Consider the following 19,791-nt stretch of genomic DNA (forward strand, 5'->3'; position numbering starts at 1 on the left):
TTGTGGAGAAAGCCACCGTCGTTTTTGTTGTTGTAGACATTTACTGCTGGGCTTCAATTTTTCAGCACAATGAATGGCGAAAGTTGACATTCCTTTGTGAAGGGGATGTGCATGCTTTCCGCATTTTTCATAGAATATGCGGTAAAATACTTTTTGATGAGTGGCAGTTATTTCCCTTGTATTTGCGTGGCACTTGAAGAAGAACCTGTATTAAGATCATTCTGTTCTTTGGTGTACACGTACACAGGGAACTGTAAAATCTAGCCGAATAAAAAAACCTGTCGACACCAGCAGATAAAGAAGACAATACAGCAACTCATCTTTAATAATATAGTACAGTGTTTGCAGGTAACGCGATCATGAATTCTTAGCGTCGTACACATTACGTGCGACTATTTATACATTCGTGACCTGTCTGCCAACGATTTCACGCAAGTGTGTGGAAACTAAACCAAGTTTTTGATATGATGACAAGGAACAATCGACCAAGAAGAAAGAGGGTTTCCATGTCTCAACAGATATACGAAAAGCTTGTACAACAGCATCGGACAGGAAAATTCTTCAAAGGAAAATTTTCTGTCAAAAACGAAGGGAAACATAGTAGCAGGGCCTCGTTCTTTTATTTACGATTATAGAATAAAATGAACAATGTCATAAATTTCATTATATACTTTGTTTATGCAGCACAAACAAAACAATTCAAAATAGCGCCGAAATTGCCATCACATCTGGTTGAAGAAGAAGATTCTGTTTAGTCTCATTTTCTTTTCGGAGGAAGGGAAACCGGGAAAGTGGCTTACGTGATGTTTTTCTGATTCAAGTTTCAATGAAAAATTCTATTGGAAATGGCAAATAAATCTGATGGCGAAGAGAGAACGTCGCCGTTGCTTGAATATGGTATCACTAAAGCTGTTTTGCAAAGTTTACCCAATATTCTGCAACTCAATAAAGCATCTACTGTATGCAAATCTTGGAATGAAACCGCGAAAATTATCAAGAAATCAAGAAATCAGATCTATTGTACAGCAAATAACGAGTCCTTTGAAGATTATTCGTGTGTTCAGAGCCTCATATCTATTATGAGAAGTCAGCCCTGTCTCTGTTTTGTGTTTCTGACTCATGAAGGGTTGGCAGAAATACCACCACCTCTCCCCGAACTGAACTTGGACGGGCACAATGGTTCTCATTTTGGGAGGTGCACAGAGTATAGATTGTTGCATTATCTCAGAAAAAGTATGCCATCTGACTGTGTTATTGTTGGAGGTATAGCAAATGGTGTTGTCACCTCAACTCCTTCTCTACAGACTAATGAAACTGAAGATGGAGATGGGTACGGCCTGATACTCATACCTGACATTCCCTCTTTGTCAATACGAAATTTCTACCTTGATAGGCAGAAGATGAAGAAGTTTGGCAAGGTCATTGTGATTTACCATATTTTTGAGAAATTTATTCGTATCAACTGTTTCATTCTTTCTGTAGGCGATAACTAGTCAACCAGAAGATGTTGGACCTCTGCTGAATATTAAAGATGATGATCAAGTAAAGTGCCTTGTATTATTAGGTACTGATGCTTTCAAAGAATCAAAATGTATTGAAGCAATTTGCCGGTATTTTCAAGACAGGTATTCTTGTTATTTTCTTTGTTTGAACAAATATTAATTTTATCACACTTGTATAACTAGAAGAAACCAGAATGTAGCCATTGGTGGTGGATTTGTAGAGGCAGCCGTCCATCCGGATGTGGTAGACGGTGATCGAGAGTATGGCATCACTGGGCTTGTTTTCTGCGGCCCCAATGTTATCGCCAATTCAATCATCGTTCCACCTGATGCCACCACTGATTCTGATATTGAACGAGTAATCCTTCAGGTGAGACGGCGGCAAAAAATCACATAAGAAAATATCCCTGATTAATCATATCAAATCAAAAACGTGCATTTTCGGTTTGGAACAGTTGAAGGAAAAACATGTAGTCACATCTCCCAGCCAGAAGACGAGGAGCATCGGCTTCATGGTAGCCTGCGTAGCCAGAGGTACCCACCTCCATGGCCGGTCTGGAGTCGAATCTGGAATCTTCCGCAGACACTTCCCGACCACACCGCTTCTGGGATTCTTCGGCAACGGGGAAATTGGCATCACTTGCCTCGGCCCATCTTCATCACCGACAAATCCTCATTCATTCCAACCAAACCTGCCTAGCGCTCCCAAAAAATCACGAACCACATATCTTCACTCTTATGCCACCACATTCACCCTGATCTCCTTCCCTGTCGAATAATAGCCTCTACAAGCAACTAGATCCAGACACACTCGACGAAACAGAGGCAGAGATTTAAAAAAAAAGGTTTGTTTTCCTTGAGAACCGGCCTAGAGTAGGGAGAGAGAGCTGACGAAAAGTGGACAGTGGTCTCCTCTTCTCACGGAAAGAACGGGAAGTTTGATGTGTGTATCATAAATTATGCGGTACAGGCCCGAAGGCAGTTCTGACTCTTTCCATTTGAGGAAGAAGGAGGTGGTAAAGACCAGCGAAAATAGTTAAAACAGAATTAATCACAATGGAATGAATGTTCCGGTTGGCTGACGATCGGTGCTAGAGCGAGCCCACACTTAAGAGAGACTGTTGTACAAAAGTAGGAAACCCAGATTTAATTATGTAACAAAACAAGAAAAAAAAATGTATTGTGAACAGAATAAGTACATAGGAACGAAATAATTTAAGTACATATGAAAGGAAGACCAGAACCCGCCTCTGTACTGAGTTCCTAGCGGACGCAACCGAGTCATACCGTAAGAGGGGGAGAGAGGGGCCAGCCCAAGAGTGCGCTTCTTCAGTCGACTTGCAGCTGTTGAAGACGCAGGTTGTGTCTATTGAGTGTGTCGTGTCGGTGACTGCTGTTGTTTTCATTCGGTATCAATCCTCCAACCCCTTGTGTACTCTCTGAACTCTCGCTGTTCTGGATCAGTGAAAATCCCGCTCTTGGTATATTTTTCTCTCTCGTCCGTGCGATTCATCCGTGACTTATTACTTAGTTCTCACCAAACAGTGTGACCGTATGCATTTCCCCATTTTGTGGATTGGATTTCTATTAATCGTGCAACCAATAAAAATCAATCAATTGAAACAAACAACGAACTAATATAAACAATCCAAACTTGTGTTTTGGTTTTGTGACAAACTTAAACAAACGACGTGAACGGATTCAACACGTTTTCCTATTTTTTTTCCCCCTTCCAGGAGATGTGCCCCCGTGCTGCCGGATGGTGCCTGATCCAGCACGTCGAGACGGAATAGTAACAAGGTCGTCTAAATTCCCAATCGAGAATAAATAGAAGAATATTTTGAAAAGAAAAAAGAAAACACCCCCCTGAAGTAAAGGAAAAAAGAAAATGAGGGAGTATCACGTTTTGAGCGCGATGGTGACGGAAGCGCCTCGCAATCTGGGCCGGCGCATCTCTCGTCGGCTCAGCATGTCGGTGGCCAAAGTTCCGACTTTCATCCAGTCCAAATTTCGGACCGACGTGGACGTCGCCGATTTCAGCGCCAGCGGAGGAGCTGGCGTCGCCACTAATAACGGGCAATGGTGGCCCCAGCAGTTGAGACGATCACGTCCCGTCACTCTTCACATCATCCTGCCCAACGGAATCGAACGCACGGTCAGTGGAATTTTATACCCTTATCATTTTCTGTAGTTGTTCGTCTTTTTTTCGCGGTTGAATGGCCAATCGCCGAGTTGGTTGATTCGCCATCATCCATAGTCGGCCGTGTAGCGGATGCGATATGGGTATGATTCGGGAATCATTCATCATTTGGCCTCGGGACCCATTGCCACCCGTTGGGTGGCTAAAGTGTTCATTTATTTTTCCTTCTTTTTCTCGCTCGTGCAAAGCCAATGAATCAAACAGACGAAAACAAAAAATGGAAACCAAAGTGAACAGGGGAGTAAACCGAGTTTGTGTGCGTATAATGGGGCGGTAACCTGCCCCCAGGGTCGGGAAGAACGAGATGGTCACTGGAAGACTTAGAAAGTTAAAATCTCGTTTTGTTTCCAAACGTACGAACCTGTCGTACAAAATTTGGAAGGAATCTGGTCTAATTGACTAAACGCGGTAGCTTTCATTCCGCCCAGTTTACTCATCCGTCCAACTCTCAAGGTCCGTTTTTCTTTTTATGGAAATTATTAAGAAAATAAAAGTATCGCGACCGTGACAGCGTGAAGTGGGCGGATGGAACGGATGAACCCAAAAGAGGACAGGTGGTGCGTCGTCGTCGCCGTCTGTCTGTCTGTCTTGTCAAGTACAAGGCCCTCGCGCATCTTTCCTCCTATTTTTCTTGTTGATCCACACCTTTTGATGACTCGCGTCTTTTAACGCTTTTATTTCGCATCTTTTCTTGGCTCACAACTTCTCGGGTTCTTTGGAAAACATCCTCCCGGTGAGTCTCGCGCGCGCAAATTCCCCTTTATTTTTTTATCCGCCTTTTTATTTTATTTTCTCATTGTCCCGATGAGATTCACGGTCCTCCTTCTTCTTCTTGCCGACTGATTCGATCCGCCGACGTATACTCTACAGGTACGTGTCGCCACTCCTTTTTAGAAACACGTTGGGAACAGATTGCCTTATTCCTACCCCTCCTATCTCACTCTTCTATTGAACGATGAGTCCACTGCACTAGAGGGGACACCTCGCAGCCGCCGAGTAGAAGGGGGAAAAATATTTCAAAAAATAAAAATGTCCGAAGAAGATGAAGAGGAAAATAAGAAGGAAGAAGAAAAATGAAAGCTTCTGGGTATCTAATGTCTTCTCTATCTTGCTCATCTCTCTGTTGAGGGCCAAGTTAGAGCGTCTTGCAAAGGTTGATTGCCCGGCAGCTGCTGGATAAACACAAGCGAGAGAAAGAGAGAGAGAGAGACCGGGAGGGAAAATGTAAGAATAAGAAATGTATGAAATGGCACTATAAGAATATATAAAAAAAAAACGACCTGGGCGAAACAAATTGACCACGTTGAATTCCTTTCCCTTTTATTTTTCAAGAATATTTTTTTTCTTCTTTTTTTTTTACTTTCCATATCCTTCACGACAATCAAAGCCAAAAAGGATGCGAGATGATTCAATTTTCTCATCCCTTTTGGGCATGGAAAAATTTCAGTTTTGATGATTCGCCGCATCCGCGTTATGTGTGCGATTGGTCTCGTTCCACGAGAGCCCGGAAACGCTGGAAAGTGAGGGCTATTTCCTCTTTATGTGGCTGCACTCTGAAGAACGTCATTTGTCCAATTACGCCAACGTACAGTGACAGAAGAATTTAGCAATATAATCACACATTCAGGAAGTAGGAAAATATGTACGCTACAAAATCGTTGGCTCGAGTCTTCTCTTTCGTTTGGCGTTTAGCATTTCCGCCTGCAATGGCGCATAGCATCCGCTTTTGTCTACGTATAAAAGATAACTTTTTTTTTTCAGCATGTGTGTGCTTGAGCTTCTTTTCTTTTTCCTCGCCATTTTCCAACGTCGATTCGTTTCCCTTTTCATTTTTTCTTTCCATTATTCGTGGGCTCGCTCGCTCTTTTTTCCCAGTACACACACACACACACATTTTTACTCTTGTTTTTCTTCTTGTTCTTCCGTCCGAGTGATGGACGTCGCCGGACGGTGGAAAAGTTGAAGAAAAAAAAAAAAAACAAGTCCATAATATCCTCGCACGCTCGCGTCAACGGCCTCTCTTTCACATCGTTGCCGCCAGCAGATTCGTATCACTTGTCGGAAGAGTTTTTCCTTGGCGTTGGGCTGATAGCTTTTCTGCTCAAACCCCTTTTTTTCTTTTTGTTTCTCTGTGTATGATGCGCGTACGCTTTGAAATGATGATTCGAAGCTTAGTAAGCTTTGCCAAGAACACTCGGTTCTCATTTTTTTTTTTTTTTTAACTCTTAGCCACCCTCCAGGCTGGCTCATTCACGTCTGTAAACATCATCAGAACATGTATATATGTATTCGAATCTAAAAAAGAGCCAATCCCGAAGAGCCAAGAAACCCATTCCGCACAGGAAGGTTTTTTTTGTTAAGAAACAGATACGATTATCATCATCATCATCAGTCGCATTCGGAAAATTTATATGTTTTCCCCTATTTCGGAAAAGAGCAGAAAACATTTGTTACTTTTGTTTTCGTCCTTCTCGCGTTTCTTGTTTGCTGCTCATTTCGGCATCATAAAAATCGGACAATAAAGATAGGAAGAAATCATGTGCAGTTGTCGATGATTTACGGCGAGTTATTTTTCCTTTTTACTACGGAATTCATCGCAGGGCTCAGGAAAAAGAAACAAAAAAAGAGAAAACACATATTGAAGTTTTATTCTTTTCTTTTTTCTTCACTCGACGGGAATCCTGTCTACTGTATAGAATGTGGCGTTCTTCTTCTTCTTCTGCCGGATAATTGCTTCTATGCCCGGTGTGTGTGCGGTCGGTCAGTTTGTTGAACGTTATTTCTATTTCCAAAATGGTAGACACACAGTCAAGAAAGATGAATACTAGTCATCTTTTTGAAGCGCATTAGCTTCTCATGTCTACTCTGTTTCTGGCTCTCTGCGTAGTGGTGGTGGTGGTGGAGAGGTTTGTGTTGATTACCGGACCGCTGTCGGTGATGGAAAGAGAAAAAAAAAAAAAAAAAAAAACAACCAGAAAGGGCAGCCGAGAGGGAACACGGTTACCGCACGTGTGAAAAGACGAAAGAAGAAGAAGAGGCCGGCCACTATTAGTTCCTCCGAAAGACCGAAACCAACTTGTCTCCACACAGTGTCGCTTCTTTCTGTACCTGTTGGTCACTTCCTCATAGCTTTTTTGTTCCAAGACTTGTTTTTTCTTCTTTTTCTTTTTTTTTTTCGAGTAGTATTATTATGGCAGCTTGGTTGGAGGTAACTAGCCGGGGATAGCGTACAGGCTATGATACACAAACGATGAGAAAAATGGGGAATTATCAGACGGTGGTGGTAATAATAAACCAAAGTTAAAGAGCTCTCTTCTTCTTCTTTTTTTTTCTGCTAACGATCCGACGAGAAGTACATAACCGCCATCGTCGTTCGGCCATTGTTTACTTTGTCCCCCCTCATTTTTCCTGTTAGATAAATGTTGTGGATGGACAATTTTTTTCTTCTCCATAACAAACGCCCATCGTTTACATTCTAACAAATCTGTCGACTGGCCGCGGCAAATCTTGTCCGCGTTGATTGAAATTCCCAACGTCAGGAGAGAAAGAAGAAGAAGAAAAAAAAATGAGTTCTCCAAGTCGTCTAGAATTTGAACGACGGAATGGGGTTTTGTTCAAACAACGGTAAAAATGAAATGAAAACGTATGACTCCTAACTAAATATGGGAAAGGGGCAAGAGCAAGAAGGTCCTTCTCCTCGCCTGTCGCACCTTGTTGGGTTTCTTTTGGTCCCGTCAGATCCGGTTTGCGCGCTGACCGCGGTCAAAACATGCGCCCGTGTTCCAGCGCTAAAGTCGTGAACGAATGGCCCAAAGAAGTCGAGAGTCGTCTAGTTCAAGGGTGAACACCTTGTCAACCCGATTCGCTCGACTGGACGAAAAAGAAAAAGAAATAATTGGATTTGATTCTCTTTGCCGTCAATCAAAATCATATTCTGATTTAGAACAAATAACTTTTTAAAAGCGTTTCATGCCACGGAGACATTTGACGTATCAAGAAGTCAAATAAGCGATAGCCGAGCTTGCAATCATTTGAAACGTTAACGAGGAAATCCAAATAAGGCGGCGACTAGAACCCAGCGCGATAAGTCGTCGGAGGGGCATCCTGTTTTCGCGCAAAATGGTCAAAAAGTTCAACGAACCAACAGGAACCGCCGTCAATCGACAACAAGGAGAGAACTCCGATTAACAGACTTTTTGTTTGTTTGAAATAGGCCACTGTCTTTTTTGAAATGTGAAATATTATTATCTACTACGGTTGGTATTCCGGTTTTGTGTTGTGTGAATTGCTCCCGTGCAGAGGCGTTTTTAACGAGGCGAAGTTCTGTACGCACCAAGTCCTTGCGTTTCATCATTAGCCAATGGTGTGTATAGTGTGTATAAAAGAAGCAACGAGCTGCAGTCACGCTCTTGTCACGCGAAAAACGACGTGTGTACGCAGAGGTGGGAGAGGAGGATCTCCTCCGCGGGAATGGGGGCTCCCAACTGTTGTCCCGCTATACAACTCAACTCGAACTTTACCGAAAAATCACGACAGAATCAGCTTATTCCAAACGATGTTTGTCTTTCCATACCGAACGAGGGTTGAAATGGAAAGAAAAAAGGGAAGAAGAAAAGCGCGGTTGATATTATTGTACGAACGTACTCGTTGTGGTGACCCGGTATATTACGTAAGTTGGCACGTTATCCTCATAGCGGACAGAGTTCATTGATTGTCATGACGACGCCATACCGGAGAAAGAGGATGAACCGCTACACACCCCGGTAACACTGCGCCATTTTTTTGTTTTTCTTTTTCCAAAATATTTTCCTTACTTGAAACAAACATGAAAAGGTCACCGAGGGTCATCTTAACTCACGACCGTTATGGTTTTTCTTTCTAGTTTCTTTTTTTTTATATTCTTCTTCCACTTGTCTGCTGTTGTTGTTGTTCCGTTTTTTTCGTTTCTTTTACGAACTTTTGCTACGATCATTATCCGACATTTTCCTTTTTTCTGAAAAAAAAGAACCATATTTTCTGGCACTTGTAAAAGAAAAAGGAGAATTGTAACCGTAACTCCCATGTTTTATATTCGCCATTAGTGCCTAAGTACTTGAACGTCAAGTTTCGTAGGGCTCGAATGGGGGGGGGGGGGGTTACCTAGGGCTTGTCTAGGGTCCAGACTAGAATCCGTCAGCTTCTTTTTATTTATATGAGCCCTGGCACGACGACACACTTTCCCGTCGTTTTCCAATCATCACGAGACGACCGCTCTCCCACTCCCTACATTCTATCTTATCACAATTTCTTGCATCTGGTCATGGTCGCTCTCTACTTGTTGCTTTATTACTTTACTCGATATTTCAATTAGATCGTATCTTTTAGAAAGTGTCGAATTTCAAACCTTGAGTCTCTCCCCGTTATGATAACCCCACCCTACCCTGTCGACCTGATTGTTATCCATTATGGCGAATTCTTAACAATTTACTTTTTTTTTAAATTTTACAAAAAGAAATCCAACGACATTTTCTACCTTTTTATTTTTCGTACGACCGCATAAAGATTTTCTGTTTTTAATAGCCAAAGTTCCGGACGATATCCGGCGACATTGGTTACATCCACCACTGCAACTTTTGAACGTATTTTTATTCTCACCTTTTCTTTATTTTTCCTTTTTTTTTTTGGCTTCTACTTTCGTGTGTGCGTCCAATTTTTTCAATTGCCGCGACCGAAGAAGAGGAGGGGGGGGAACTGGCCGGAAATCCAGCCACCACTGCGGCCGCGTTCCAACCGAACGCGGGATAGCGCTCGTCCGTGATGCTCGTGTGAGTCATCATTAGAGTGACTATAGCTTCCAATCCCAGAAGCTTCAGCTGCCCGAAGGACACGCACAAAGATTTTTCCCTCGCCTCCTCACACAGTAGCTGTTGAACAACAACAACATTCATGGAATGCCTTCAAGGGTTGATGGGCAAAAGGGGGGTGGAGGATTGATCCATTAGTTTGTAAAAATGTTTCTACGATCTTGCGTGAATCGAAATTGCGTATTCACATACATATGGAAATGGGTCTTGAAGAGTTGGGTCGGACACCGCGGTCCGATGAACCCGGACTGGAATGATCCGTCATATTTTTCTTTTTTTTTTTTTTTAGAAATGATAGTCATTCTTTTTTTCCTCTTTTGTTTCGAGTCGATTTGGAATGAAGGGGTGGACATTGCTTATTTTCATGCTGTTATTTATATTACTACTGGGAAGGAATGGGCCGAAGCTTCCATTGCTTTCCTAAGCTAGTTAACGCTGGAGCGACAGGTGGCCGCGTGAGTCTAGCGACAGCTGATGTAGTACCTCGCGTACTAACCAACAACACTGAGGCTTATTATACGGAATTAAATGGTAGAGAAATAATGTCTCTTTCTTTTCTTTTCTTTTTTCTTTTTTTTCCTTTTGGCTTCTCTTCTTCTCTCGTTTGTTTGGCAGTGACAACCAAAACAAGAAAAAGAAAACAAGAGAAATGGGAAAACCAATTTCCCGGACTTCCTTCCTTCCTTCTTTCCCCCCTCCTGCCAAATTTCTGTTTCTTGTTTCCCATCGCCTTGAAGTTCTCTTGTTGCAATCGGGAATCGAATTTACAGCGTCGTAAAAGGCATTAGCGAAAAGGCAGGAAGAAACTGTTACACTCGGTGCGGATGACCGATCTCCGTTCAGCTCACTTCCCTTTCGTGCAACGACAAAAGGCCGGCCAACATCTTGATTTCCTCTTTTCTATGTTATTGTGTTAAATACCCAATTCTAGTCCGTGTCGCTTACGAAACATGTTGAAGCGATACGATATCGTGACGTCCCTTTTTGGGTTGAATTATGAAACTTACTAGGAATAGGCGACTCACCTGACCACAACTGATGCTAGTCATTTCTTTCCATAGGTCGTTGCCATGGCCGATTTTGTAAAAAAAAAAAAAAGAAAAATTTCAAATCACTTTTGAATCTGTTTGAGGGGCTCTACTCTGCCATTATTCGTGATAAAGCTGTCTGGCCCTTTCTCAATGAAATATGAAAATGGCTATCGGTAAACGATGGAGGTTGAAGCAGAAGAAGAGAAAAAGAAAGAAAGCACTTGCCGGTATCGAAAATAATATCATAAAAAATGATGGGAATATTATCGTAAAAGAAGTATCGGGAGGAATGAAGAAAAAGAAAAATTGAAGGATACGCCCCGATATTATATGGTATGGCTCGCAGGCGTGTCGATGATCGTTTGCCAATGGTTCGTTTGGAATCCATATTAAATAGATAAAGTCAGCTGCTGATAATTGAGAGGGAAAAAAACAACAACAACAACAACGAGGTTCGGGTTCGTGAGCGCGTGCGCAAAAGAGAAGGGACCAGTAGGGTTTTCTTTTTTTTTTTTGTTTTTTTACGTGTGCTTCTACTTGAGTTGCCGTTTATTTAGCGTGATGATGCAAGCACGCAGTCGATGACACGGAACAAGTCCCACACGCTTAAAAAAAATCACGCAGTGACGTCATTCGCTCCTTTTTTCTCTCCCCCGTCCGTCATTTGAATTGTTTCCCCCCAGAGTTCAGAATAATTGAATGATAACCATCGCCTTGTTTGTTTGTCTGGCCGGAATCAAGTGTCTTTTCACGTGAAAGGTGTTTTTTTCTTTTTTTAAAGTTGATTTTTCTTTCTTTTTTTTTTCAAAGGGGAAACAAAAATTACAGGTGGTGGTCTGTTTGGATGGGAGAGCAATGTTCTTCTTCTATTCTTGACTCGGGAGGGAATTTGTAGGAAGGCAGCACAACAGATGGTTGTCCCATCGTCAGCTCCATCCATCCGTGCTCCGTTCTCATATAAATGAAATACCGAGAGCGGACCGATTCTTTTCTCTGGCTCTCCTTTTCTTTCCTTTTCTTTCGTCGATTTTCAATAGGAGTTTGTTGTCGTCATTGAGAGACATAGTAGAGAATCCGAGTCTACATACACTGTTTGCATCTGGGAAGAAAGTTTGAGATAGAGGAGTCATCTTGTGGTGCAAGTGATGGAATAAGAAGCGATAATCAACCGAGCAGAAAACGATATTATGACCGGCCGCGCTCTTGAAAATTGTTGAACACGAAAAAGTTGGGGCCTTGGACATTCACTGTCGTTCATTTTCCGAGTCTGTGGGTCTTTAAGGGGCGGAATAAAGGTTCTGTAATAATAATAAAAAAGGAGACGATCAATGAACTTTAGCTGAAGCCCAAAATGTTCGTTTTCCAAACTGTCTGGGATGTACAAAAAGAACAACAAGAAACAAAAAAATAATGCCAATCTCGTTATGGTCCTGTTGATTCTTATTCCATCTTTCTCTTTTCGCCATTCGCTAATCATTTGAATTCTACGAACCTCGTTCGTTCGAGCTGAGAAAGGTGGTCTCCTAACGGAATGGCCATATTTGACCTTGCGACTTTTTTGGTGTATTAATTAGGTAATGTTATTATTATCCTTCTTTCTCTTTTCTATTATAAATCTGGAAGGCTGATTATTAAAAAGAGACGTAGAAGGGCCGGTCCCGCAACGGGAAAACAATGGGGAAAAGAAGAAGAAGAAAAAACAAAAAGAATGGACTAGTCATGCTAATGAACGTGCCAACTTTTATAAATATATTTAAAACAAAAACAACAAAAAACTTGTTTAGATGTCACCGATACCGATTTTTTGTGCCTTTTTTCGAAGGCTCCGGTATTTTTGTTTTGTTCCTCTATAGATTTCTTTGAAACTTTTCCAGTGTTTCGTGAAATTGTTTTTGTTGAACATTTTCGGTTGTCGAAAGTTGCTGGCCAGCACTTTCTCAATGTCTCATTTAGCCCCGTGTTGGGCTATTTTTATTGTGTAGAAAGGGAAAAAGAGGGCGGCATCCGAAAGTTTTTGGTTTTTAAATCCTTAAAAGTTGTTGTAGTTTTTTCCCCATTTTTCCGAGAGTTTAAACTCAAATGACCAACGGCCAGATTTTTATTTATTTATTTTTTTCTTTTTCAAAAGAAAGAAAAAGTGAATGTGAGAAACGTTGGCAGACCACACGGTCGATTTCCGACTCGGAAATCGACGGAAAAAAAATTTTGATGATGAAGAAGAAGAAGAAGAAGGGGGAGGATAAAAATAAATATATAGGTGGATGACCGCCGGCGCTGCAAGAAATGTTCCGGCTGGATTTCGTTTGCGCGGAGGTCTGGCTGTGTGTGCTGTGTGTGTGTGCGTCTAGGGATGTGGCTAACGATTTATACATGTAGCGCTCTTGTTATGTTGGCCCATCATAAAAAATATTCCAGATTGATGGTTCGTGTCAGTTCGGTCGTAACGAACGCGGTTAACATTGATTCAAAACCAGCGCCAGAGGAAAAAAGAAAAGCAAAGAAGGAAAGAAGTGATTTCGCTACAGGTGTGTGTCTCTATCGTCTTTCCCCCCCCCCCTTTCCCGATACAAACGATGTTAGAAAATAAACATATCGCGGGACGTTTATTCGTTCAACCTTCCTAAAGTCCAAGTCCTTGCTGTTGTGCAAACGGTTTGTGGTTTTTCCAATTGTTTCCCGTCGTCAGCGCATAGTCCCCGAGTTCTCGGCAAAGTGTTTCTTTACTTCTCTTATTGTTCGTGAACGAAAAGAAGAAGAAGAAGAAAACAACAAAAAACAATTTAAACAAGAGAAACACAAGGCGCAGATAGTCCCGGCGAACGAACCCATTTTTACGTTCGTCCAGTCTGGTCTTTTATTTTTTTTTTTCTCTTGTCTTCGTGCCGATCCAAGTGGAAAACGAGTCCATTTTTCCCGCGCTCCTCCGCAGTCGGCAGAAGATGAGGAGGAGCCCGAAAACCCCCAGCGAAAAAGAAGAAAAAAAAGCCACGACGGAATTACCGAGAATCTTTTTATTTTATTTTCGGTCGGGACGGGGCGAGAGAGAGGAATGAATATGAACACAGCCAACATTTCGTGAGAACGAGGTTGGTCTTTTAAAAATGCCAATAACACGATGGTGGGGGCCATTGGAAAAATACAAGGGACCGGGGGGATGCGAGGGACTCTCTTCTTTCTCGGGCGAAAAGAAAAGAAAAAATGTATCATGGGAAGAATTGACGTTGACTAATAAAATAAGTTGGTCAACGAACCGCTAGATTTCATTTCTTTTCCATTTTTCTTCTTTTACGAGTGATTGCGATGATAGCGGTGTGAAGAAAAAAAAGAGGCTCGTTATCGATGTCGATATATCGAGTTACAGATGCCACTCGGGCGACACTTGGGCGGATCGTAATCACCAGGTCCGCCGCCGCCGTCGTCGTCCCATCGCGGTTCCCGAAACTGAAATTATTCGCATTTTTTCGTGTAAAAAGCGTCCATCAAAAAAGGAGGAGAAAGAAAAAAAAGGAAAGAAATAAATTGTAGTCGAGAGTATTGAAATGTTTGCGCTGACCGCAAAAAGGAAAAAATAAGATTCGTGCCCGACGTCGCACATAGTATTAGTATACCTATTACTCTTTGCAGCCGGGGGCGTCGTAATCGACTTGGAAATGTGGATCGTGAGTCGGGAAGCCGAAAAAGAGCCAACAGGAATGAAAAAGAAATCAAAAGAAGCTCAAAGAAAATTTTCGTGCCCTGTCGCAAAAGTGTAATATCCTTCTTTTCTCCTTCGAGGAAAAGTTTTTTTGATACCCACACAACAACAACAACTGGCAAACTCTTCATTTCCAAAACGGAACTCGACATTTGCGATCCGTTGCTATTCTTACCCGAAATCCTGCCCGCCAAAAAAAAAAAAAAAAAAAAAAAAAAGATTCCAAGAGTCCAAAGTCAGGACCCCTTTTACGATTCCTTTGTAAACGGACGGAATACATTACCATAACGGTGAGCTTCTTTTGTCGGGCGAGTCAGAAAAAAAAAATCCAGCGGGGACATGCAAATACGATCAAAAACTCTTTCAACATTTGCCATGTCCTTTTGGCAATCTGTTGGCGTTTTGAGATTCGTATCACACCTTATCATCAAAATGAGAAAGGGAGGGAGAAAATAAGTATGACTAAGCTTATTAGCTTTCATACACAAAAATGACTAAACGGACAAACATTTGTTGCTCGAGATTTTTTATTTTCTTTTTTTTCTTTTGCCCGAGAACGATTTTTTGTTATTTCTTTTTTTTTCTCGGACCGTAGCAGGCAGCAGTCGTAACTTACCGTTATCGCATTGTTGGAGGAGAAAGAAAGAAAGAAAAAAAAAGAGAGCTTATGACGCAAGGGTGTAACAGTGTATGCAGTATAATAATAACAAGAGTATAGTCCATTTTCTGGCCGGTTCGAAAACTTATTTCTCGACTTTTCCGCGGGAGTCTATTTTAGCGAGAGACCGGCCCTGGTATAACAGCGTATAACACACATCCAGTCCGAGTAACTGGCATATGTACGGTAAAGTATAGAAATGCGTAAAATTCGGCTGCTCTCACGCGGACTTCATTCTTGTTTGATTCATAACCGGCTCTTAATATTGTCGAGTCGTTTTTAACGACAACACCACAAATAGAGTCGTACCGTTACTCGATTGTTTTCTTTTTCTCTCTCTCTCTCTGTCTCAGCTGCTGCCTCCTGTTTCTCTTTTGTTTTAGTTTTTCCACTTTTCTTCTTCTTGTTCGTTTGTTGTTGCCCAAAGATTCTTTAAAGAGCCGCGGACGGACGGAATGGAAGTCAGAAGACAATGAAGCGAATCTTTTCATCACCATCGCGTTGCAGTAGGTGTTATTAACATATCGCGTAAATTTCCCGAGACGACTATCTTCAAGCCGCACGGATATGACAGCCACTCATTATTCGTTCAACGGGTGCTGCTAGCTCCTGGCGTCTAGAGCGGAGTCGATGGCTGGACGAGAGAGAACACACACCGAATTCTTTTATTCATATTTTGACGAGACAAAAGGAGATTATTTAGCCAAAGTTTTCTTCTCATTTTTTTCTTCACCGTTATTATGAACTGCGGTGGTGGTGGCTACTGCGACATTTTCAACGGCCATTCAGTCGGATACTGTGATTGTTCTACAACATTCCAGACTTGATGATGATATTTTCACGCGGGACCGAGTCGAATCGCTTTGGTTCTGCAGCGCGGTGGTAGAAAGTCAACTTGATGATGATTGTAGATTGGGTTGAATGATTCAGTGATTGTATACGTGTGTGCATTTGATATGCTCTCCGTCTTGTCTGGCCGCCTTTCTGTGTGTGTGTTTGTGTGTGTTCCGACGCGCGGGGGCAAAGTGTTTCGCCCAAACTTCGTGTCTAGCGAAAATGCGCCGAACATGACAACCGACCAAACCGCCGACACTTTTTGAGATATTTCGAAAACGCTTTTCTCCACCCTGAGCCAACAACATGCTTCTATGGTTTCGACTTTCCCCTCCAAACTACACCGGAAAGTGTCAAGGAGAAGAAGAAGAAAAACAAGAAGGGAAATTTTTTTTTTTTCGGTTAACAACTTTTACATTCCATTTTTTTTTTTTTTTTTTCGGGATATTTTTATGTGAGCTCACGTCTCTTTTCTTCCGTTTCTCTTCTTCTCCAACACCGGCTGATTCGGCCCTTTTGTTTTCTCTACTGATTCGACACGACCCCACTTGTGTGTGCATATGCGACGCTCTCTCCCTTCTTCTTTTTGGTTTTGTTTTTTCTCTTATTGCCTCCACTTTGTTCCACTTAGGATCTGTGTGTATTCTTTCTTGGCATAAATTTCCAGACTTGTCTCGCCTCTTTTCATATTTATTATGCAACTATGCAAATATGAGGGATGACATCTTCTTTTGCTCAAGACGACAGCGAGAGAGGAATTTAGGTTTCTTGGTCATTTTCTTCGTTGTTAATCATTCCGTGGCGAACACGCACAAAAAACCTGCTCGACGACAGATTGTTTTAGAGTCATTTTTATCAATGAAAGGCAACAACATACGACGCCGTTATCTTTTTGTTTTTGTTTTCTTAAATTCCTCCAACGTCGGCCGAGTCCTCCATCACCACGTAGGATCTGAATAATGTAAAACGTCTGATGGATAATAAAACTACACCGCCCAATTTCGCTGGCAAACTACTAAATTTCCGTCGAGCGAATTCATCTTTCTCGCTGAATGTGCCGAGATGAATGCCAATTCGTCATGACGTGTACAACAACAGCAGCTGCCAACTTTTTCCGCAAATGAAACCAAAACAAAAGAACAAAATAATAGCCGGACAACATTCATCATCCTCTTCGTTTGTTGTTGTTTGAGCTCTCCCCCCCTCCTCCACTCCCGTTTCATCTTCACGAGATTCTCCTTTTTGATTCGACACGAAACGTCATCGGAATTTTTTGTTTAACAGTTGGGAGAGGGAGGAGGCCTATCTGATGGCCTTGATCACGTTCCAGTTAGCACTGCAACAGTTGACTACTACAAACAGTTTGATGACTCTTGGGATATGCCGAAAACAAAAGATAATCAGTTTTGTCCCAGTTTTTTCAATGTAGAAACAAAACCGAGATCTTTAGAGTGAAGCTTTAACGTGCTCGATTGTTGGAAACAGGCACAACCGTTTGTCGGGTATAACCGTAGATGTTTGGGCTGTTTGGGGTGTCTTCTCTTGGAAATGAGAAAGAACTTTCACGTCTACAAGTTCCAATTGTTATTTCTCAACTTGATCCCAATGTCTGTGGAGAATGGCCACGAGCCAAATGGTCCTGTTTCGCTCGTCTCGTTTTTCTCTCATCTCGCATTTTTTCCCTTCCTACCACCACTACTGACTACTCTTTCTTCTTTCGTTGTCTACTTCTTTATCGTGATTATAGTCATCAAGTCGGCTCGGAACGCCCTGCAGGATCACTTGAGCCACATCATCAGTCACTGGCGAACCAGTCGCCACAATCTTTCCTTGTTTTTAATTTGTGTGTATTCTTTTGTATTTTCGCCGTAGCCTCTACACGGGCCAAGATAAAGAACAGCTCTCAACATGATGGACTGGTACCACCTAAAAAAAGCTCCATTTCCCTGTTCTCATCTGATGGTTGGGTTAGAAAAAGTTTCAGTTGGGTCTGGGCCACCGAGCCAACGGCATTCGCTGTATTACAAAACCGCACTGACTGCATATTGAAGTCGAACAAGATCATAATGTCTCTCCTTTTATATGTATCAAGAGGCCGGCAGCAGGCAGCCAGCTTTAAAATTAATAATTAATCTAAAAGTAGAAAGAAAAAAAAATATTATTGAAAAATTCACAGCCGCCAGTCTCCCCCCTCCATTTCGTTTTTGATTTGGAACAACCCAGCGAATATCATGCGACGTTGTTTTTTCCTGGTATAAATCCCTCTGATGAAGGCGGCCCATAGCTATAGGGGAAATGAAAGCACCAATAGCTATAAAGGAATCGAAAAAGAAAAATGAATCGCACTCTTGCGGGGTTATTTGATTATAAACGATCTTTTTTTCTTCTTCTTCTTTTACTTCTTGCGGCTTGGCCGTCGTTCAACCTCACGCCAGCCATCGGCAATGCGAAGGTTGCCCTTTCGACACCTAGTCGACACAAATATCCAAAGGGCCATCTTTTTTATTTTCCCCCCAAAAGTTTATTTGAAATTGGAGGCGATCGGCATTAACCTCAACCTATTCCGGCGTGGCGCGACTCGGTCATGATTCAAACAAGTGTTAGATCTGTCAGTCCAGTCCATTGATGAAATACCGTAAGTTGACGCTTTGATGGCGTGAATGGGTGGTCTTTGTCGAGTGCCGTTCGCCGGATAAGAAAATTAAAGAAATATGACGAATACGTTTCGGACCTGTTGCGGTTCGTCTAGTTCCCAACGTCGTTCGTGCGCGGTTTTCCCGCTACTGGACGAGTTTATGCCATTGAAGCGAACGATATGTTACCATGCAACCCCCCTTCCTACTTCTTTTCAGACAGTAGGGAGGGTTGAAGCCACCGAAGTGGGGGAGGACACGGTTACCGCCAACGCGTGAAGAATCGTGCGGTTTTTTTTCTTTTCTTTTCTTCTCCGATCTTTGTTGTCGACTTTTATTTTTATTTATTCCCTTCACTATGTACTACTACGTACATCCCAGACTGAAATTCAATACGGCGGTCCAGTTCGTTTCACCCAAAAAACGGTGTGTATACTCCAATTTTATTGCGCGGACTTTGTCAGCTATGAACAAGAACGGCCATGTTCATCCACTAGATATAGAAAAATAAGCTTCAAGGTGTTTATTCACCGTGTGGGATTTTTTTATTTTATTTTATTTTTTATATTTTTCTATTTCGTGATTGGACACAATTTTTTTTTTCAAGCGGCAAGGCCGGAGCTCAAGTCAACTCGAACAAATAACCGTTTTTTTGTACTGCGTTTGTATTCACTGTTAGACTCTGGCGATTATAGGGGAAACTTTGTCTGCATTCAATCAAATGTAAAAAAAAAAAAAACCTTCCCGGTGAAGGCTTGCTCGGTGCAATCATTGCGCAATTAAGGCACTGTTATAGCGCGCATTATGGGTATGGTTATTATGTTACCAACATTTTTCAAAAGGCTCAAAAGATACACTCCCGTGTTATTCAGTCTTTATTGCCAGTCATTATACGTTTTGATACCAGTCGCCATTCATCTTTGAAAACGTTGCGCGCCCACTGCAACTGACGGCGGCAGCGGCCGGCAGCGGCCAAGCCAATCTTTCTTCGATTTTTCCAAATAGTAAAAAGAAAAAATACCTTTTGAATATGTATTGGTTTGTTTTGTTATTTTTTTTTTGTCGGGGGCTTCGCGCTTCATTGACAGCCGTTTTGTATCTCCGAAAAGAATAGCCGCCATTTTGCTCACAAGATTTTTTCTTTTCTTTTCTTCCGTCGATTTTATTTTCAACTAAAGAAAGAAAAAAAAATACACGCGGACAAGTTCAGTGTGCAACAGCCGATCGCTCATGACGACCAACCGCAGAGCGAGAGGTAACCGAAGAATTTCTTTTCAGGCGCGGTTTACTTATTAAAGGCATCCTCCTCCTCCGTCACTTGTTATCTAACTGTACACGTATAGTTGTGAACTCGCACACACACAACAATACTGATGCGGAACCCGGAGAAAAATAT

At 42.0% G+C, this 19,791-nt stretch overlaps 2 protein-coding genes across 3 annotated transcripts in view; both read left to right on the forward strand.

Moving 5' to 3' along the window:
- The first annotated feature begins 750 nt into the window (after window positions 1–750).
- The window catches only part of LOC124199900, a 102,355-nt gene continuing 83,314 nt past the window's right edge, over window positions 751–19,791 (forward strand). Inside the window, exons 1-4 of one of the 2 annotated variants that reach the window (XM_046595929.1) lie at window positions 751–1,418; window positions 1,483–1,625; window positions 1,686–1,872; window positions 1,958–3,657. In XM_046595929.1, coding sequence (XP_046451885.1) covers window positions 3,391–3,657 — 267 coding nt within the window. In that variant the 5' untranslated portion in view covers window positions 751–1,418; window positions 1,483–1,625; window positions 1,686–1,872; window positions 1,958–3,390. The remainder of the gene's footprint in view (window positions 1,419–1,482; window positions 1,626–1,685; window positions 1,873–1,957; window positions 3,658–19,791) is intronic. The other variant, XM_046595930.1, reaches the window with a different exon arrangement.
- On the forward strand, window positions 1,177–2,281 carry LOC124200629 (F-box only protein 22-like). The gene is made up of 5 exons (XM_046596896.1): window positions 1,177–1,233; window positions 1,305–1,418; window positions 1,483–1,610; window positions 1,686–1,872; window positions 1,958–2,281. Exons 1-5 carry the CDS (start codon window positions 1,177–1,179, stop codon window positions 2,279–2,281), a joined length of 810 nt encoding a protein of 269 aa, XP_046452852.1.

This window comes from Daphnia pulex, chromosome 8, assembly GCF_021134715.1.
Source record: "Daphnia pulex isolate KAP4 chromosome 8, ASM2113471v1".
Classification (NCBI taxonomy): domain Eukaryota; kingdom Metazoa; phylum Arthropoda; class Branchiopoda; order Diplostraca; family Daphniidae; genus Daphnia; species Daphnia pulex.